The sequence below is a fragment of the Lampris incognitus genome, chromosome 17 (assembly GCF_029633865.1).
Source record: "Lampris incognitus isolate fLamInc1 chromosome 17, fLamInc1.hap2, whole genome shotgun sequence".
In the NCBI taxonomy this organism is placed as follows: Eukaryota; Metazoa; Chordata; class Actinopteri; order Lampriformes; family Lampridae; genus Lampris; species Lampris incognitus.
In genome coordinates this window covers 6,275,359-6,297,665 of record NC_079227.1, presented here as the reverse complement: position 1 = coordinate 6,297,665, position 22,307 = coordinate 6,275,359, and the positions used below count along the sequence as shown (strand labels likewise).

General features: G+C 45.7%; 1 protein-coding gene across 1 annotated transcript in view; it reads right to left on the bottom strand.

The window, feature by feature from the left end:
- Positions 1-21,556, bottom strand: part of chadlb (chondroadherin-like b) — a 21,812-nt gene extending 256 nt beyond the window's left edge. The window contains exons 1-9 of the mRNA XM_056297592.1: positions 21,528-21,556; positions 19,466-19,636; positions 16,172-16,366; positions 14,141-14,296; positions 12,250-12,395; positions 10,898-11,179; positions 9,790-10,009; positions 4,784-5,057; positions 1,123-1,535 (exon numbers count right to left, since the gene is read on the bottom strand). Of these exons, the coding sequence (XP_056153567.1) occupies positions 1,123-1,535; positions 4,784-5,057; positions 9,790-10,009; positions 10,898-11,179; positions 12,250-12,395; positions 14,141-14,296; positions 16,172-16,366; positions 19,466-19,636 (1,857 nt within the window). The 5' untranslated portion in view covers positions 21,528-21,556. The remainder of the gene's footprint in view (positions 1-1,122; positions 1,536-4,783; positions 5,058-9,789; positions 10,010-10,897; positions 11,180-12,249; positions 12,396-14,140; positions 14,297-16,171; positions 16,367-19,465; positions 19,637-21,527) is intronic.
- Positions 21,557-22,307: the final 751 nt, after the last annotated feature.

The following is a 22,307-nucleotide window of genomic DNA, read 5'->3' as shown; positions in this document are numbered from 1 at the left end:
GAGGGGGGCAGTGTAACGACCACAGATGAATAGACTTGCTAGCCCTTGGCTAAGGGGTTGGACCCTTTAGTTGACTGGTTAAGGTAGAGGCACGCGGTGTGGGAGACCCGGGTTCGCGTCCCAGCTGCCCCCCAAAATTCGCCACAATATAACATCTACTCCCGTATTGTCACCACGTGTGTGTGGTGGGAGTCTATAAACGGCCAAACTAAAGCACTTGGGGCCTTGACTCTTTTTGGAGGTTATTGGGGATGATCAGGGGCACCTATAAAAAATAGCAGAACATTATTACAATTATGCATAATTATGCATAAATATGCAAAATATGCATTTTTCTAAAAATGTCTAAAAACCACTTTTCTCGGCATTTCAGATGATTCTGAGCATCTTTGATTTTTTTCACCTATATAAAAACAATTTTCTGGGACTTAGAAATGTTTTGGCATTATGCAAAATAAATGCATTTTTGCAAAAATGCACTTATGATCCTCATTTTTTTTGGAGGTGGTAGCTATTGTTCCAGAGAGGACCAGAAAAATAGCAGAAAATTAAAATAATTATGCAAAATTATGCAAAATATATGCTTATTTTTTTTGTTGCAAAAATGCACTTATGATCCTCATTTTTTTTGGAGGTGGTAGGTATTGTTCCAGAGAGGACCAGAAAAATAGCAGAAAATTAAAATAATTATGCAAAAATTATGCAAAATATATGCATTTTTGCAAAAATGCACTTATGATCCTCATTTTTTTGGAGGTGGTAGGTGTTGTTCCAGAGAGGACCAGAAAAATAGCAGAAAATTAAAATAATTATAATTATTATGCATAATTATGCAACATATGCATTTTCCAAAAATGGCTAAAAACCACTTTTCTCGGCATTTCAGATGATTCTGAGAATTTGGGGGGAGGGAGTTGGAGTGGGGGGGGGGGGTTTAGGGGCAGGGGGAAGGCGGTTAGCTGGCAGGATGAAGAGGAGGGAGATTTAGATGGGTGGATAACCAAACCGCTACACTGTAGCGGGGTTCTTCTAGTAATATAATATAATATAATATAATATAATATAGGGCTTTGACAGGGGTTTGCGCGATAAAAACAGCAGGTCCAGATCCGGCCCACTCACCTTCTCCAGTCCCATGTTATCCATGTACAGATCCTTCAGAGACCTCGCCAGCGACTGGAAAGCATTGGGGCCCACCCAGCGGATCAGATTCCCAGAAAGCTTCAGCTCCACCAGGCTCGCCGCGTTGCTGAGCGCCTCGCTAGGCACCTCCTTCAGCTTGTTTCCTCCCAGGTGGAGGGTATCCAGGTCACCGGCGTGCTCCAGCGCCCGCGGGGACACGGTGCTGATGGCGTTGCCGGTCAGGTAGAGCGCCCGAAGCGCCTCGGCCCCGGCCAGCACCGCCGCCTCCAGCTTGGTGATGGCGTTGTTCTCCAGGTGGAGCGCCAGGAGGCCGGGCAGCAGCCTGAAGGCTCCTTTGGGGAAGTTGGTGAAGCGGTTCTTCTCCAGGTGGAGGTAGGTAAGCTGAGGGAGACCTGGGGATGCAAGATGGCGAAAAGGTCTCCTTTAGACCGATGGACTGAGATACAACGTCATAAAGGAGGTGTAATGTTCATACAGTTTATAAATGAGAGACAACGTTTATCATTTTCCTAAATAAAACAGATGTTTATAATGTTGATAAACATAATGAAAGTGTTCAGTGTTTATGAATGAGATATAGTATTTGTAATGTAAAAAAAACAGATGTTTATAATGTTGATAAACATAATGAAAGTGTCCAGTGTTTATGAATGAGATATAGTATTTATAATGTAAATAAAATAGATGTTTATAATGTTGATAAACATAATGAAAGTGTTCAGTATTTATGAATGAGATATAGTATTTATAATGTAAATAAAATAGATGTTTATAATGTTGATAAACATAATGAAAGTGTTCAGTATTTATGAATGAGATATAGTATTTATAATGTAAATAAAATAGATGTTTATAATGTTGATAAACATAATGAAAGTGTTCAGTGTTTATGAATGAGATATAGTATTTATAATGTAAATAAAATAGATAATGTTGATGAATGAGATGTTTACGATGAAGTAAACATGCTACTGCTACTGACAGTAGTACTACTTCTTCATATTGAACTAATATATTACAAACATTATGTAGCATGTGTATTTCTACTACTACATATAGTAAGTATTATGACATGATTGCTATTTAGTAAATATACTATTACTTCTACTACTACTACAAATAGTACTATTATGATATGAATATTATGTACCAAATGTACTACTACCACTACTTTATATGAAACTACTACGATATGATCACTACTCTATAGCAAATATACTACTACTTCGTATAATATTACTATGATATATATGATTACTATGCAGCAGATGTACTACTACAACTGCTACTTAATACAGCAATACTATGATATGACTACTGGCATATGGCGAGTTGTATGAGAGGTTGGACACGAAGGAAGGGGAACAGGATTTGTACCGATTGGCTGGCCAGAGGGACCGAGCTGGGGAGGATGTGCAGCAGGTTAGCTTGATGAAGTATAGAGATGGAAATGTGCTGACAAGCGAGGAGACTGTGTTGAGAAGGTGGAAGGAGTACTTTGAGGGGCTGATGAATGAAGAAAATGAGAGAGAGAGAAGGTTGGATGATGTGGGGATAGTGAATCAGGAAGTGCGGTGGATTAGCAAGGAGGAAGTGAGGGCAGCTATGAAGAGGATGAAGAGTGGAAAGGCAGTTGGTCCTGATGACATACCTGTGGAGGCATGGAGGTGTTTAGGAGGGATGGCAGTGGGTTTTTTAACTAGATTGCTTAACACAATCTTGAAAAGTCAGAGGATGCCTGAGGAGTGGAGAAGAAGCAAACTGGTACCGATTTTCTAGAACAAGGGTGATGTGCAGAACTGTAGAAACTACAGACGTATAAAGTGGATCAGCCACAGCATGAAGATATGGGAAAGAGTAATAGAAGCTAGGTTAAGAGGAGAGGGGATGATCAGCAGCAGCAGTATGGTTTCATGCCAGGAAAGAGCACCACAGATGTGATGTTTGCTTTGAGAATGTTGATGGAGAAGTATAGAGAAGACCAGAAGGAGTTACATTGTGTCTTTGTGGATTTAGAGAAAGCTTATGACAGGGTGCCGAGAGAGGAGGTGTGGTATTGTATGAGGAAGTTGGGAGTAGAAGAGAAGTATGTAGGAGTGGTGCAGGATATGTATGAGGGAAGTGTGACAGTGGTGAGGGGTGTGGTTGGAATGACAGATGGGTTCAAGGTGGAGGTGGGATTACATCAAGGATCAGCTCTGAGCCCTTTCTTGTTTGCAATGGTGATGGACAGGTTGACGGACAAGATCAGGCAGGAGTCTCCGTGGACTATGATGATTGTGGATGACATTGTGATCTGTAGTGAGAGTAGGGTGCAGGTTGAGGAGAGCCTGGAGAGGTGGAGGTATGCACTGGAGAGAAGAGGAATGAAAGTCCGCAGGAGCAAGACGGAATACCTATGCGTGAATGGGAGGGAGGACAGTGGAATGGTGAGGATGCAAGGAGTGGAGGTGACGAAGGAGGATGAGTTTAAATCAGGGGTGGGCAATCTTATCCAGAAAGGGCCAGTGTGGGTGGGTGGAGGTTTTTGTTCCAACCAAGCAGTTACACACCTGTGTCTCCTAATCAAGTTCCTCAGCAAAGACTCTACTGGTGGATTAGTGGGATCAGGTCTGTAACTGCTTGGTTGGAACAAAAACCTTCATCCACACCGGCCCTTTCTACGATTGCCCAGCCCTGGTTTAAATACTTGGGGTCAACTGTTCAAAGTAACAGGGAGTGCAGAAGAGAGGTGAAGAAGAGAGTGCAGGCAGGGTGGAGTGGGTGGAGAAGAGTGTCAGGAGTGATTTGTGACAGAAGGGTACCAGCAAGAGTTAAAAGGAAGGTTTACAAGATGGTAGTGAGACCAGCTATGTTATATGGTTTGGAGACAGTGGCACTGATGAGAAGACAGGAGGAGGACCTGGAGGTGGCAGAGATGAAGATGATAAGATTTTCATTGGGAGTGATGAAGAAGGACAGGATTAGGAAGGAGTATATTAGAGGGACAGCTCATGTTGGACGGTTTGGAGACAAAGCAAGAGAGACAAGATGGAGATGGTTTGGACATGTGTGGAGGAGAGATGCTGGGTATACTGGGAGAAGGATGCTGAATATGGAGCTGCCAGGGAAGAGGAGAAGAGGAAGGCCAAAGAGGAGGTTTATGGATGTGGTGAGGGAGGACATGCAGGTGGCTGGTGTGAGAGAGGAAGATGCAGAGGACAGGAAGAGATGGAAACGGGTGATCCGCTGTGGCGCCCCCTAACGGGAGCAGCTGAAAGTAGTAGTAGTAGTAGTAGTAGTAGATGATATGACAACTGTATAAATGCAGATGTACTACTGCTACCAGTACTTCCTGTAGTATTACCATGATGTGATGTGTTGCTCTGTGATGCTAGCTGGGAAACCTCTGATTTATCTGACTCTCTCGTGAGTTGCTTTGGACAAAGGTATCTGCTGAATGACTAAACGTAAAGTGTCTTAGTCTGGTAACTGACTGTGAGGTTGTCTGAGTCTGAGTCTGAGTCTGAGTCTGAGTCTGACTCTGGGTCTGAGTCTGAGTCTGAGTCTGAGTCGTCTGAGTCTGAGTCTGAGTCTGAGTCTGAGTCTGAGTCTGAGTCTGAGTCTGGGTTTTCCCTCTTTTGTAAACGTCCAGGCAGACCTTTAAAGACGCTGGGGCCGATGGAGGTGAGGTCGTTCTCCGACAGGTACAGGTAAACCAGCCCCTTCATGCCGTTGAACGCCCCGTCGTCCAGCTCGGCGATGCGGCAGCGCTGCAGGTGGAGCGACACAACGTGCGGCACGGCGGGGAAACTGTCGGCGGGGACAACGTGGAAGTGGTTCCCACGCAGGTCCAGCAGCCGCGTGTCCGGAGAGAAACCGCGTGGGACCTTGGTGTGACCGCGGTTCTCGCAAGACGAATGGTGGGTTTCGCCCTTTCCGCGAGGGAGAGGATGACAGACGTGGAGGGAGAGAGAGGAGAAAGAAGAGTGATGGATGAGGAGGGAGACAGCATTAACACACACACACACACACACACACACACACACACACACACACACACACACACACACACACACACACACACTGATACACTGATTTATTTGCGATTTATGAAGATTTATCGTTTGAGGAGTCATTTTGACTTGCTTTGGCATGTTGTCTGAAAACTTTCCTTGCCAATAAGGTTCATTGACCTGAACTGAGAGAGAGAGAGAGAGAGAGAGAGAGAGAGAGAGAGAGAGAGAGAGAGAGAGAGAGAGAGAGAGAGAGAGAGAGAGAGAGAGAGAGAGAGAGAGAGAGAGAGAGAGAGAGAGAGAGAGAGAAATTAAGGTTAGGGTTTAGGTGCTCGGGAATGAACGGAGTCAATGAGGGTCCTCACAAAGATAGAAAGAACTACAAGAATGTGTGTTTCTGTGTAAAACCTATTATTTACTACTACTACTACTACTACTACTACTACTACTACTACTACTACTACTACTACTACTCTCGGCTGCTCCCATTAGGAGTCGGCACTACTACTACCACCACTACTATTACTACTACCACTACTACCACTACTATTACTACTACCACTACTACTACCACCACTACTATTACTACTACCACTACTACCACCACTACTATTACTACTACCACTACTACTACCACCACTACTATTACTACTACCACTACTACCACTACTACTACTACTACCACCACCACTACTATTACTACTACCACTACTACCACCACTACACCCACTACTACCACCACTACTATTACTACTACCACTACTACCACCACTACTATTACTACTACCACTACTACCACCACTACTATTACTACTACCACTACTACCACCACTACTATTACTACTACCACTACTACCACTACTACTACTACTACCACCACCACTACTATTACTACTACCACTACTACTACCACCACTACTATTACTACTACCACTACTACCACCACCACTACTATTACTACTACCACTACTACCACCACTACTATTACTACTACCACTACTACCACTACTACTACCACCACTACTATTACTACTACCACTACTACCACCACTACTATTACTACTACCACTACTACCACTACTACTACTACTACCACCACCACTACTATTACTACTACCACTACTACCATCACTACACCCACTACTACCACCACTACTATTACTACTACCACTACTACCACTACTACTACTACTACCACCACCACTACTATTACTACTACCACTACTACCACCACTACACCCACTACTACCACCACTACTATTACTACTACCACTACTACCACCACTACTATTACTACTACCACTACTACCACCACTACTATTACTACTACCACTACTACCACCACTACTATTACTACTACCACTACTACCACTACTACTACTACTACCACCACCACTACTATTACTACTACCACTACTACCACCACTACACCCACTACTACTACCACTACTACTATTACTACCACCACTACTATTACTACTACCACCACTACTATTACTACTACCACTACTACTACTACTACCACCACTACTATTACTACCACCACTACTATTACTACTACCACCACTACTATTACTACTACCACTACTACCACTACTACTACTATCACTACTACTAGTGTTGTTATTTGTCCGTTGCAGTGAGGAGGACCATCTGGTCATGCTGTGATGGATGACTGATGACTTGCGTGATGATTAAAGTGAGGAAGAGTTGCGCATCATCAACCCCACTCTCTCGTCCGAGACCACCTACTACCAGTGGCAAGACTAAGCGAGACGACTGGCAATGGAGACGGACGCAGATTTTTCCTCAGGGTTTCTTCCCGCAGCCTTTCCCGTAGACTATAGTATACCCGCGAGGCAGCAGAGGTTTAAATCAGACTTGTCGTCCTGGATGAGCTGCCTGACAGGCCAACGAGCTTCATCTACCCGGGTCTTAAATCAAGTCGTCCTTCTCCTAGATTGGCTGCCAACCAAGGCTAACGAGTCCAGTCGACCCACCCGGTTATACCGCCGGCAACCCGGTCGCCCCCGCAGAAGACATTGTGAAAACAGGAGGTACCACAAGGAGGTGCTGCTGCAGACACATCTGTGTAGGAGCGGCCATATGCTAAGGTCCTGATGGACCCGCGGCGATCACCACACCAGGAAGCGAGAGACCACTGCACCGCCTCGCATTCCTTCTGAGTACTGGGCCAGTAGTAGTAGTAGTAGTGGTGGTACTACTACTTTTGGCTGCTCCCATTAGGGGGCGCCACAGCGGATCATCTGTTTCCATCTCTTCCTGTCCTCTGCAGCTTCCTCTGTCTCACCAGCCACCTGCATGTCCTCCCTCACCACATCCATAAACCTCCTCTTTGGCCTTCCTCTTCTCCTCTTCCCTGGCAGCTCCATATTCAGCATCCTTCTCCCAACATACCCAGCATCTCTCCTCCACACATGTCCAAACCATCTCCATCTTGTCTCTCTTGCTTTATCCCCAAACCGTCCAACCTGAGCGGTCCCTCTAATATACTCGTTCCTAATCCTGTCCTTCTTCATCACTCCCCATGAAAATCTTACCATCTTCATCTCTGCCACCTCCAGCTCCACCTCCTGTCTTTTCATCAGTGCCACTGTCTCCAAACCATATAACATAGCTGGTCTCACTACCATCTTGTAAACCTTCCCTTCAGCTCTTGCTGGTACCCTTCTGTCACACATCACTCCTGACACTCTTCTCCACCCACTCCACCCTGCCTGCACTCTCTTCTTCACCTCTCTCCCACACTCCCTGTTACTTTGGACAGCTGACCCCAAGTATTTAAACTCATACGCCTTTGTCACCTCCCCATGTTACCTCCGGCCTGGTCGGGCGTCCCTACCGACACAATTGGCCGTGTCTGTGGGTGGGAAGCCGGATGTGGGTATGTGTCCTGGTCGCTGCACTAGCGCCTCCTCTGGCCGGTCGGGGTTCAGGAGGGGAGGGGGAACTGGGGGGAATACGTCCCCCTGGTGAAACTCCTCACTGTCAGGTGAAAAGAAGCGGCTGGCGACTCCACATGTATAGGAGGAGACATGTGGTAGTCTGCAGCCCTCCCCGGATCAGCAGAGGAGGTGGAGCAGCGACCGGGACGGCCTGGAAGAGTGGGGGGTAATTGGCCAAGTACAACTGGGGAGAAAAAGGGAGGGGGTGCATCTGGTGTGTGTACAAGTATTTATGGAAGTTAACGGTAGTCTCATGGAAAAAAGGAGATATTCCAAGGGCTTGGCAAAGAGCAGGAGGTGTTTTCATACCAGAGGGGAAGGACACAGTACAGACTGGACATTTAAGGAGAAGGACGCAGTACAGACTGGACATTTAAGGAGAAGGACACAGTACAGACTGGACATTTAAGGAGAAGGACGCAGTACAGACTGGACATTTAAGGAGAAGGACGCAGTACAGACTGGACATTTAAGGAGAAGGACACAGTACAGACTGGACATTTAAGGAGAAGGACACAGTACAGACTGGACATTTAAGGAGAAGGACGCAGTACAGACTGGACATTTAAGGAGAAGGACGCAGTACAGACTGGACATTTAAGGAGAAGGACACAGTACAGACTGGACATTTAAGGAGAAGGACACAGTACAGACTGGACATTTAAGGAGAAGGACACAGTACAGACTGGACATTTAAGGAGAAGGACACAGTACAGACTGGACATTTAAGGAGAAGGACGCAGTACAGACTGGACATTTAAGGAGAAGGACGCAGTACAGACTGGACATTTAAGGAGAAGGACGCAGTACAGACTGGACATTTAAGGAGAAGGACGCAGTACAGACTGGACATTTAAGGAGAAGGACGCAGTACAGACTGGACATTTAAGGAGAAGGACGCAGTACAGACTGGACATTTAAGGAGAAGGACGCAGTACAGACTGGACATTTAAGGAGAAGGACGCAGTACAGACTGGACATTTAAGGAGAAGGACGCAGTACAGACTGGACATTTAAGGAGAAGGACGCAGTACAGACTGGACATTTAAGGAGAAGGACACAGTACAGACTGGACATTTAAGGAGAAGGACGCAGTACAGACTGGACATTTAAGGAGAAGGACGCAGTACAGACTGGACATTTAAGGAGAAGGACGCAGTACAGACTGGACATTTAAGGAGAAGGACGCAGTACAGACTGGACATTTAAGGAGAAGGACACAGTACAGACTGGACATTTAAGGAGAAGGACACAGTACAGACTGGACATTTAAGGAGAAGGACACAGTACAGACTGGACATTTAAGGAGAAGGACACAGTACAGACTGGACATTTAAGGAGAAGGACGCAGTACAGACTGGACATTTAAGGAGAAGGACGCAGTACAGACTGGACATTTAAGGAGAAGGACGCAGTACAGACTGGACATTTAAGGAGAAGGACACAGTACAGACTGGACATTTAAGGAGAAGGACGCAGTACAGACTGGTCATTTAAGGAGAAGGACACAGTACAGACTGGACATTTAAGGAGAAGGACGCAGTACAGACTGGACATTTAAGGAGAAGGACACAGTACAGACTGGACATTTAAGGAGAAGGACACAGTACAGACTGGACATTTAAGGCTTATTTGTGTATTTATCAGTGCGACCCCCCCCCCCCTCGGTCACATGCCCTCCTCACCTCGCAGGCACAGTTGGCGGGACACTTGACCTTGTTGGCGGGCTCCTGGGTGGGCGGAGGTGTGATCATGGCGGCCTCCTCGTACTCGGCTCTCAGCATGGCCTCCTGGCTCTGACAGCGCAGCTCGGCGGGCTTGATGCCCTCCAGACTCTCCCCTGAGAAATGAGACGGCCCGCCACACGACCCCACCAGCCGGACCTTCCCACGCAGCGCCCACTCCCTGTGGACGCAACCACACCAGAGGTGGGGTAGAACTCACCACCGGTCCCCCCCCCCCACACCTTTTCTCCCCAATTGTATCCCGCCAATTACCCCCCACTCTTCCAGGCCGTCCCGGTCGCTGCTCCACCCCCCTCTGCCGATCCGGGGAGGGCTGCAGACTACCACGTGCCTCCTCCCATACATGTGGAGTCACCAGCCGCTTCTTTTCACCTGACAGTGAGGAGTTTCACCAGGGGGGACGTAGCGCGTGGGAGGATCACGCTATTCCCCCCCAGTTCCCCCTCCCCCCCGAACAGGCGCCCCGACCGACCAGAGGAGGCGCTAGTGTAGCGACCAGGACACATACCCACATCCGGCTTCCCACCCGCAGACACGGCCAATTGTGTCTGTAGGGATGCCCGACCAAGCCGGAGGTAACACGGGGGATTCGAACCGGTGACCCCGTGTTGGTAGGCAACGGAATAGACCGCTACACTACCCAGAGGGTTCCTACTCTTTTTAAGAAATCATTTTCCAGGACTATTCCAGGAAATTTTCCAGGATTATTCCAGGACATTTTCCAGGACTATTCCAGGACATTTTCCAGGACTATTCCAGGACATTTTCCAGGACTATTCCAGGACTATTCCAGGACTTTATCTTGAACACAGAAGGTCATATTATTCGGTATCATCTATCAGTGGAAGTCTCATCCGTCCTAAATGGGCCGTGTTACCGAACATCCCGTCCAAACAGGACTTGGGTAATTTCTTTCCATGCAACAATATTTTTTGAGTATACAAATGTTTTTTTTTTACTTTTACTTGATTGATTTATAATCACGTACACCGCTTCACTACCGCCCATATCGCTGTCAGCTGCGTGGTGTTTGTGTGCGTGTTCCCACCTGAGCGGGCGCAGGTAGCAGTTGCATAAGATGGGGTTTCCGGCCAAGATGAGGCGCAGCAGTTTGGGCGAGCCGGCGGAGAAGGGCTGCAGGACGCGCAGCTGGTTGTGGCTGAGGTCCAGCAGGGTGAGGCTGGGCGACGGCGCCACCGCCGTGTTGGCAAAGTCCTGCAGGGACATGTGGTCCAGGAAGAGGTGTGTCAGCTTGGCCATGGACACCGCCTCCTCCCCCAGGTAGGTCATGGGGTTGTAGCTCAGGTCCAGACGGGTCACCTCCGGCAGTCTGGACCCACGGAGGAGGGAGGAGGAGGGAGGAATATGAAGCAAAAAGAGGAGCGTTTAAGATCATTAACATAAAGACATAAAAACAAATCAATTTTTTTTTTAATTCCCCCTTTTTCCCCCCAATTGTATCCGGCCAATTACCCCACTCTTCCAACCAATCCCGGTCGCTGCTCCACCCCCTCTGCCAATTCGGGGAGGGCTGCAGACCACCACATGCCTCCTCCCATACATGCGGAGTCGCCAGCCACTTCTTTTCACCTGGCAGTGAGGAGTTTCACCAGGGGGGACGTAGCGTGTGGGAGGATCACGCTATTCCCCCCCAGTTCCCCCTCCCCCCCCGAACAGGCGCCCCGACCGACCAGAGGAGGCGCTCGTGCAGCAACCAGGACACATACCCACATCCGGCTCGCAGACACGGCCAATTGTGTCTGTAGGGACGCCCGTTGGCTGTGTAGTGCACTGCACTGGTCAGAAGGACTGATCCCTGCTCCTGCTGTCCCGGAGGTGCAAGGCACTCTGGGTAAGAGCGTGTTCTGTGTAGTGCACTACACTGGTCAGAAGGACTGATCCCTGCTCCTGCTGTGCCGGAGGTGCAAGGCACTCTGGGTAAGAGTGTGTTCTGTGTAGTGCACTACACTGGTCAGAAGGACTGATCCCTGCTCCTGCTGTCCCGGAGGTGCAAGGCACTCTGGGTAAGAGTATGTTCTGTGTAGTGCACTACACTGGTCAGAAGGACCTATCCCTGCTCCTGCTGTGCCGGAGGTGCAAGGCACTCTGGGTAAGAGCGTGTTCTGTGTAGTGCACTACACTGGTCAGAAGGACTGATCCCTGCTCCTGCTGTGCCGGAGGTGCAAGGCACTCTGGGTAAGAGTGTGTTCTGTGTAGTGCACTACACTGGTCAGAAGGACTGATCCCTGCTCCTGCTGTCCCGGAGGTGCAAGGCACTCTGGGTAAGAGTGTGTTCTGTGTAGTGCACTACACTGGTCAGAAGGACTGATCCCTGCTCCTGCTGTGCCGGAGGTGCAAGGCACTCTGGGTAAGAGTGTGTTCAGGACACGGCCGCCGTACCTGGTCATGGTCTCCGTGGGGAAGAACTGCAGCTCGTTGTGGTCCAGGCTGAGCCGGGTCAGCGTGAACAGGCCGGCGAAGGCCTCGGTGTCCAGATAGTTGAGCGAGTTGTGACTCAGGCGGAGCCACTTGATGTTCTGCAAACCCTGCAGGAGGAACAGGAGGAGGACACTCGAGTTTCACTGCACTTCTTCAAACTGCACATCCAGCCTGTTACACCATCTAATACATCTGTTGCTGTCAGTTATTTATTTACTTAGACAGTATCATCATCAGTATCTTCTATTGAGTCCTCCTCCTACCCGCACTATCAGAACAACCGAGGCGGTCATTTTGAGGATTTTGGATTTTCAGAGTTGTGGAGAAAAAGAAGAGACAGACCTGCTGCTCCCTGAATGCTCCTAGAATTGCATATATTTCCATTAATATGAGTTTTAGATCAACTGCACACACAAAAAAGCAACGTTATGATAAGCTCTTCCCAAAACGACCAATGACCGGCCAAATTGACCATCATCGTGCATGTCATGTGACTATTTATGACGTGTGTTGGTCACGTCATTTCCTGCGTGAAGTTCGTTGCTCTGTCCTAGAAACACACTAGCGCTCTCCAGTGCAGAGTAATAGTCTAAACTTGATTTCCGGTTATCCCAACATGTTTGGTTACAGACGCCGTTGCACACGCACCATGACTACCGCTGAGGCGTTGCAGTATTTACAGGTGTTTAACAGCGGCCGTTTTAAATTGTTTGAAAAATAGCATTAAAGTTGTTAAAATTTTAATTTTGGTGTCAGTTAGTTTCTAACAGACGTGCTAACACATGTAATGCATTAATATCTCAACTGGGTATTCATCTTGACACAGTATAGAGGTTAAAACCGTGGCGGTCATTTTGACCGCCCATGGTTGTTTTAGGTAGGAGTGAAATCCTGGTCGGTGGTTCTAGTTTAATGTTCTTATGCTGATGATATTGTCTGTTATACTGACATATACTGATGATATTGTCTGTTATACTGATATATGCTGAGGATATTGTCTGTTATACTGATATATGCTGAGGATATTGTCTGTTATACTGATATATGCTGATGATATTGTCTGTTATACTGATATATGCTGAGATATTGTCTGTTATACTGATATATGCTGATGATATTGTCTGTTATACTGATATATGCTGATGATATTGTCTGTTATACTGATATATGCTGATGATATTGTCTGTTATACTGACATATGCTGATGATATTGTCTGTTATACTGATATATGCTGAGGATATTGTCTGTTATACTGATATATGCTGAGGATATTGTCTGTTATACTGATATATGCTGATGATATTGTCTGTTATACTGATATATGCTGAGGATATTGTCTGTTATACTGACATATGCTGATGATATTGTCTGTTATACTGATATATGCTGATGATATTGTCTGTTATACTGACATATACTGATGATATTGTGTGTTATACTGATATATGCTGATGACCTTGTCTGTTATACTGATATATGCTGATGATATTGTCTGTTATACTGATGTGTCAACGTAAATCTACTTTGTACTGTGATTCTCCTGTTCACCACCTATAGATGACGTAAGACACACTAAATGTGCTCAAAACGACATGCACTCTTTAATATGACATAATTACTATGTAGCAAGAGTACTAATACCACTAATACTGCCACTTCATGTAGTACTCCGAGGTGAGTTTATGATGCAGCTTTACACATAAAACACAAATGATTAGAAAATATAATTCGAGATATTCTAAAAGTTTGGAAGGAATAAACCAGACAAAAATCACATATAAGAACAATGAATTGTGTGTGTGTGTGTGTGTGTGTGTGTGTGTGTGTGTGTGTGTGTGTGTGTGTGTGCACCTGGAAGGCCATGTTGGGGATGTAGACCAGCTGGTTGTGTGTGAGGGAGAGGAGGTTGAGGAAGCCGAGTTGGGAAAAGGCTCCTGGCTGGATCTCCTCCACGCGGTTCCGGTCTATCATGAGCTGCTTCAGCGAAGACAGACCGTCAAAAGACTCCTGGACACCACGAAACAGACGGAGAGAAAAGACTCACTTATGCATCTCACCTCACTGAAACTCATCTGCTCTTTCATTTCAAAGTTTATACATTTACATCCAGCCGACTACTGCCACTAGTATTACTATTACTCCTAATATTACTATCACTACACTACTATTACTGTTACTGCCACTACTATTACTATTACTACTACTATTACTACCACTACTATCACTACTATTACTATTACCCCTAATATTACTATCACTACACTACTACTGCTATTACTGTTACTGTTACTGCCACTACTATTACTATTACTGTTACTGCCACTACTATTACTATTACCCCTAATATTACTATCACTACACTACTATTACTATTACTGCCACTACTATTACTATTACTACTACTATTACTACCACTACTATTACTACTATTACTACTAATATTACTGCCACTACTATTACTATTACCCCTAATATTACTATCACTACACTACTATTACTATTACTGTTACTGTCACTACTATTACTATTGCTGTTACTGTTACTGCCACTACTATTACTATTACTACGACTATTACTACGACTACTATTACTTTTACTACTACTACTGCTATTTCTATTACTACTACTATTACTACCACTACTATCACTACTATTACGACTAATATTACTGCCACTACTATTACTATTACTACTACTGTTACTACCACTACTATTACTGCTACTGCTATTACTACTACTACTACCACTACTATTAATATTACGACTACTACTACTACTATTACTACCACTACTATTTCTATTACTACTACTATTACTACCGCTACTATTACTACTACTACCACTACTATTAATATTACGACGGCTACTACTACTACCACTATTACGACTACCACTACTACTATTACTACCACTACTATTTCTATTACTACTACTATTACTACCGCTACTATTACTACTATTACTACCGCTATTATTACTACTACTGCCACTACAATTAATATTATGACTACTACTACTACCACCACTATTACGACTACTACTACTACTACTACTACCACTACTATTACTACCGCTACTATTGCAACTACTATTACTACCACTACTATTACTACTACTACCACTACTATTAATATTACGACTACTACTACTACCACTATTACGACTACTACTACTACTATTACTACCACTTTTACGACGACGACTACTACTACTGCTGCTACTACTACTGCTACTACTATTACTACCACTACTATTACTACTACTATTACACTTCTACTATTACTATTACTGCTATTACTATTAAGACTACTACTACCACCACTACTACTACTATTTCTACTACTAGTAGTGCTAACACTACTACTACTACTACTGCTACTACTACTAGTGGTGCTACTACTACTACTACTACTACTAGTAGTACTATTACTAGTGCTACTACTAGATTTTATCTGTGCACTTTGACACAATTTGAAGTGTACTATAAAGTTTTGATTAAAAGATGTGATGCTATTAGTTAAACCAACTACTACTACGTCTTGCGACAACAATAATAACGATCATAATAACGATAACCAAGCCAAATACGCCATGAAAGAAACAATCTCAGTCAACATGACATAAGCAGACCGGTGCAGCAGCAGGACTGGAGCCGATGATCCGAAAAGTGAGACGGGAGAAGAGCAGACGAGGCTGGGAGGGAGACAGACAGACAGACAGACAGACAGACAGACAGACAGACAGACAGAGAGAGACAGACAGACAGACAGACAGACAGACAGACAGACAGACAGACAGACAGACAGACAGACAGAGAGATAGATAGATAGATAGATAGATAGATAGATAGATAGATAGATAGATAGATAGATAGATAGACACCTGGTAGAGGATCTCTATGTTGTTGTTGGCCAGGTTGAGGAAGACCAGGCGGCCCAGGCTGCGGAAGGCTCCCTCCTTCACCGTGCGGATGTCGCAGCGCTGCAGGGACAGGTGAGTCAGGTACGGGGTGTGTTTAAATGCCCCTGTGGGCAACACCCGGATGTTGTTGCCCCGCAAATCCAACTTCACTGTGATCTAGAGAGAGGGCACAGAAGTAGAGTGTCTGTCAGGGATGGAGAGAGATAGATAGATATAGGGAAGGAGAAGGACAAGTTAAACCACACAGGATGTCAGATGGAATCTGGGTGGAACTGATGTGGCAGATGTTAGATAATTAGGTACTGTCCACTTCCGGTGTGGGAAGATGGCGGCGCGAATTCACGTTTGCGGCGGCCTCACCCACTTCCGGTGTGGGAAGATGGCGGCGCGAATTCGCGTTTGCGGCTGCCTCACCCACTTCCGGTGTGGGAAGCTAGCGGCGCGAATTCACGTTTGCGGCGGCCTCACCCGTACCGCCCATGCAGTGTCTTTGTCCACGTCTGCGTTTAAGTTGTGTCTTCGTTTGGCGCTGGATCGGCTGGGGGAGCTTGGTCTGCTGGATCTTGTGGGCCCAGGGACCACGACCTTGCCTGGAGCTGCGACCGAGGAGGAAGCACCTTGGGCGGTCTGGCGGTGGCCTCGCCCGGCGTTGAATGTGGTGTTGCTAGTGTCGTCGTGTGGAGTGCGGGGAGGGGTGTTGAGGGTGTCTGGCTGGGAGAGCTGGCACTGGATCGGCTGGGGGAGCCTGGTCTGCTCCGTCCAGTGGGCCCAGGGACCACGGCCCTGCCTGGAGCTGCGCCCGAGGAGGAAGCACCGAGGGCGGTCTGAGAGGACGCTGAAGCGGGGCAGGCTAACCTAATGCAGACCCGCAGTTCCGACAGACATCCTGGCTGGCTCGTTCTCCTGAACAGTGATTTGTTTTCCTAGTTTGGATATATGTGTTAGTCTAGATATATGTGTTAGTTTAGAAATATGTGTTAGTCTAGATATATGTGTTAGTCTAGATATATGTGTTAGTTTAGATATATGTGTTAGTCTAGATATATGTGTTAGTCTAGATATATGTGTTAGTTTAGATATATGTGTTAGTCTAGATATATGTGTTAGTCTAGATATATGTGTTAGTTTGGATATATGTGTTAGTCTAGATATATGTGTTAGTTTAGATATATGTGTTAGTCTAGATATATGTGTTAGTCTAGATATGTGTTAGTTTAGATATATGTGTTAGTCTGGATATATGTGTTAGTTTGGATATATGTGTTAGTCTAGATATATGTGTTAGTCTAGATATATGTGTTAGTTTAGATATATGTGTTAGTCTACATATACGTGTTAGTTTGGATATATGTGTTAGTCTAGATATATGTGTTAGTCTAGATATATGTGTTAGTTTAGATATATGTGTTAGTCTAGATATATGTGTTAGTCTAGATATATGTGTTTGTTTAGATATATGTGTTAGTCTAGATATATGTGTTAGTTTAGATATATGTGTTAGTCTAGATATATGTGTTAGTCTAGATATATGTGTTAGTCTAGATATATGTGTTAGTCTAGATATATGTGTTAGCCTAGATATATGTGTTAGTTTAGATATATGTGTTAGTCTAGATATATGTGTTAGTTTGGATATATGTGTTAGTCTAGATATATGTGTTAGTTTGGATATATGTGTTAGTTTAGATATATGTGTTAGTCTAGATATATGTGTTAGTTTGGATATATGTGTTAGTTTAGATATATGTGTTAGTCTAGATATATGTGTTAGTCTAGATATATGTGTTAGTTTGGATATATGTGTTAGTCTAGATATATGTGTTAGTCTAGATATATGTGTTAGTTTAGATATATGTGTTAGTCTAGATATATGTGTTAGTTTGGATATATGTGTTAGTCTAGATATATGTGTTAGTTTGGATATATGTGTTAGTCTAGATAAATGTGTTAGTTTGGATATATGTGTTAGTCTAGATATATGTGTTAGTTTAGATATATGTGTTAGTCTAGATATATGTGTTAGTTTGGATATATGTGTTAGTTTAGATATATGTGTTAGTCTAGATATATGTGTTAGTTTGGATATATGTGTTAGTTTGGATATATGTGTTAGTTTAGATATATGTGTTAGTCTAGATATATGTGTTAGTTTAGATATATGTGTTAGTCTAGATATATGTGTTAGTTTGGATATATGTGTTAGTCTAGATATATGTGTTAGTCTAGATATATGTGTTAGTCTAGATATATGTGTTAGTCTAGATATACGTGTTAGTTTGGATATATGTGTTAGTCTAGATATATGTGTTAGTCTAGATATATGTGTTAGTCTAGATATACGTGTTAGTTTGGGTATATGTGTTAGTCTAGATATATGTGTTAGTCTAGATATATGTGTTAGTTTGGATATATGTGTTAGTTTATATATATGTGTTAGTTTAGATATATGTGTTAGTTTAGGACATTTCGTTTCATTTCATGTACGGAAGAACCAGTGGCTGCTGGCCAGTAGAGGGCGCTGGGGCGCCGCCCCTTCAATCAAGAGATGAACATCTACTTAAACATGTTAAATATAATATAATGTAGTTGTGTAACGCAAATAATGATGAGATAAAAGTGTTGTCAGTCTGTGAGCGCCTGTCAGCAGCATTAAATATTGGTTCAAATGGTATTTGGTTGGTTTCTGTCTGAATACATATACTTCCTGTCTGAATACATATACTTCCTGTCTGAATACATCTACTTCCTGGGTGAGGGGCGCCGGCCAAACCATACCTTACGTAAGCCCTCAAACTTGTGGCGAGCAGGTGACCTGAGGCTGCTGTCTGATTGGTTTCTTCAAGATTTTCCAGGGGGCGCGGCTCCGTGTCGTCCCAGACACGCCCACTTTTATGGGCAGCGAATTGGTATTGTTTTAATGTTGTTTTTTTTATATCTAATGTGATTGGACAGTTCTCGTGGCTGTCAATCATGTTCACACCCGCCACGACGCCTCGTCTCGACGGTCAATCATCCACCATCTACGAACCCTGAGAAACTCTATAGGCCACATTGTGCTTCTTAATAACTCTGTGAGTGTGTGGAGATTAAAGCAGCTGTCAGGTGGGCTGCACCAAGCTAAATTGCCCCCCCCCCCAAAAAAAAGGTAGCACCAGCCACCAAGTACATGAACTGAAACGACAAATAAAGCATTCCTGATTCCTGATATACAGGGTGGGGATATGAATATATGATTTGAACGGGAGAATCAGTGACCTCGTCGACTGTCGGAGGAACTTCGGTCAGGTTCTTGTTGACGCAGGTGACGGTGAGCTGAATCTGGTCGCACACGCACTGCTGCGGGCACTTCCCCAAGCGCGCCCCCGGGACGCTCAGGAGCAATACCAGCAGTGGCCACGGGAGGGCGCTGCGGCCCCGGTAATCCATCTGAGGTGAGAAAGAGCAGCGCAACCAAAAAATCAACAAGTCATTCATATTCACCAGTTCATCAGCAGTCAAGGGATTCCCGTGTACGATGTCCCGTGCAGACTAAGGGCCTAAAATGTTCTGCATTTCGCTCCAGAGCTCCCTCTTGACCAACTTTTAATCTAATCCCTTTATTTTTGAGGATTAGTGTCATTTTGGGCACAGCTAGTCTTCCCAGGAATGTCTTTTACCCACATTCCTTTCGCGCAGCAAGTGTACGAACGAGACTGGACCAGAGCAGTTCAAATGGCCCCGTACTCTGAATTTACCACCTCACAAAGACGTAAAGGGTCAAACGGAAGACGCCCCATTGAAGTGCATCCAACAAAGCTGGCAAAAAAACAAAAAAAAACACTTTGCAAACAGTATGAACACGGCATAACAGTGTAATTGAAAGGATGCGTTTTAGGGCATGATTGACTGATTTCATGTTCTCTGTGTTAAATATGAAAGAGTCTGTCTGTGCATCAGTAACAAAAAAACAAAAAAGCACCCCCATCCCAGCATCACATAACTTACCTGCATGCTGGAATGTAGTCGATCCACGGAAAGCTGCCCTGCAACGTCAAACTAGCGCATTTCTACGCTCAGCTTGCTCCTGTTTTGCCCAGTTTTGTTTTTCTTTTTTCCCCTCTTTTTTTTTTGCAGGGCAGCGAGAGGGGAGAGAAGGAGCGAAACGGGAGACGGCGGAATTTCCTATGTGTGTCAGCGTCCCAGCGGATCAGCTGAGTTGGCACGTCGGCCGCGCACAAAGACGCGCAGTGTGTTCGCACCGTCCGCAGCGTCTCCGGTAAATAAACGGCAGGGACCGAGGCGCTGCGACGCCGCGTTTGGCACCCGCCACACAACGCGGACCCCCGTCGGAGCGAGGCGTCGCGGGGACGCGCACGACTTCACGCGTGCCGTTTTTCGAAAGGCGTTTCGCTCCAGCGTCTGATTATCGCTGCGACCCCTGCTGGACAGGGAATGTTCTTGGCGAAACTGTGCTGACGATCTAAAAAATAGCGTAATACAAAAGTATAATCTGAAAACAGTAGAATTTATCTACTTGTTGCCATTTTTTCATTCGTTCGCGTGAAATGGACACTTGATCATTAAAGCAACATTATGCAGCTTTTTATTATTATTATTATTATTTTTTACCTTAAAACAACTTCAAAGTCATTTGGAAGATACGTTGCGGTACAATCTCCCGCGAGTATTTCTTTCCCTAGGATGGCGAAGGCACGACCCGCCCTACTTCGCCTCTGATTGGCTTACGCTGACGCTCTTACCTTTACCTCGTACGAACAACCGACGGCGAAGCCGACGAGTAACTAACCAATCAGACGCAGAGTAGGGCGGGCCACGACTTCGCCATCCTAGGAAAGACATCGTTCGCGGGAGACGGTTCCGCTCAACCCAAGTTACCCGGTTCTCCCCGTTACAAGTCGGGGGCAACGCCAAAGTTATTTCGAAGCCGTTGTTTTAAGATTAAAAAAAAAACAAAAAACAAAACAAGTTGCGTAACGTTGCTTCGAGGTCCCCCTTTTTTTATGTCGCTACATTCGCGTTCCCGCGATACTACGCAGACGGACACATACTTTCGGGGGTGCGAAACGTCGCGTCACACCGGCTTTACTCCCTATACGAAGTCGACGCCGTTACCTGCGTCGACACGACCGGGTTTCTTATGGCAAGTTAAACCGCGCGCTAACCACACACGGGTGTTCAACGGGCGTACGAAATCGACCTCGTGTCATGTCACGTTGCTTCATATTCGTATCTCCACCACACACACCTTTCTTTAAGACCTTATATAAACTGTCCGCTCCGATTCTGCTCCATCTCCAGGCGCTGCGTAAAAACTTACTTTGTTCGGGGGGTGTCGCGTCGTCGTCGGTTCGGTTTGTGTTCCCCTCGCTTGTGGCCGCGCGCATTCATTCTCTCACGGTGTCTGCTCTCCCCCGGGCTGCCCCCCCCCACACCACACCACCCCCACCCCACCCTCCAAAACAAACTCCCTTCATCCCTCCATTCATTCCGGGCCCCACTCCCGTCCTCCGCCTCCGCCACTCACCGCGGAGTTGCAGGGAGGGCGCAGGAGAACGCATGCTCCCCCTGCTCCTCCTTCACAACCACCACGTCTCAAACTCCCCCGTGCTGATGACAAATCACCCCCAAACCAACAAGTTACCGCAGACGGGGGGGGGGGGGGGGCAAAACAGACCCAGGCCCCTTCGCATGAGAATGATCTGTTATCCACGCCAGCATTACTCCCATCATGTACATTAACACCCCCCCCCCCCAACAAAGCCAGCAGATTAGCGTCTGGGTGCCGTTCCAGCTATGTTCCCATTTCCTTTCCTATATTCCCTAAATGATCCCCCACATAGGCAACGCAAACTAGAGCAACCACGAGGTAACAAACGGACCCCGGCCGGGCTGCTTTTCAAGTGCCCATACTCTGATGGAAGACCGGCTGGTGACGTTTTTGTGTGGCCATTACGCACAAACCACACGTCTGACGAGAGGCCGTCTGGTTTGGCGAGCGGTGTGTGGGAAGTGTGTTTACAGTGCAGAACAATGTGTGTGCATACTGTACATTCAGGTCCATAGGGGGGGGGGGGAATGCTCATGCATGCAGCTCATT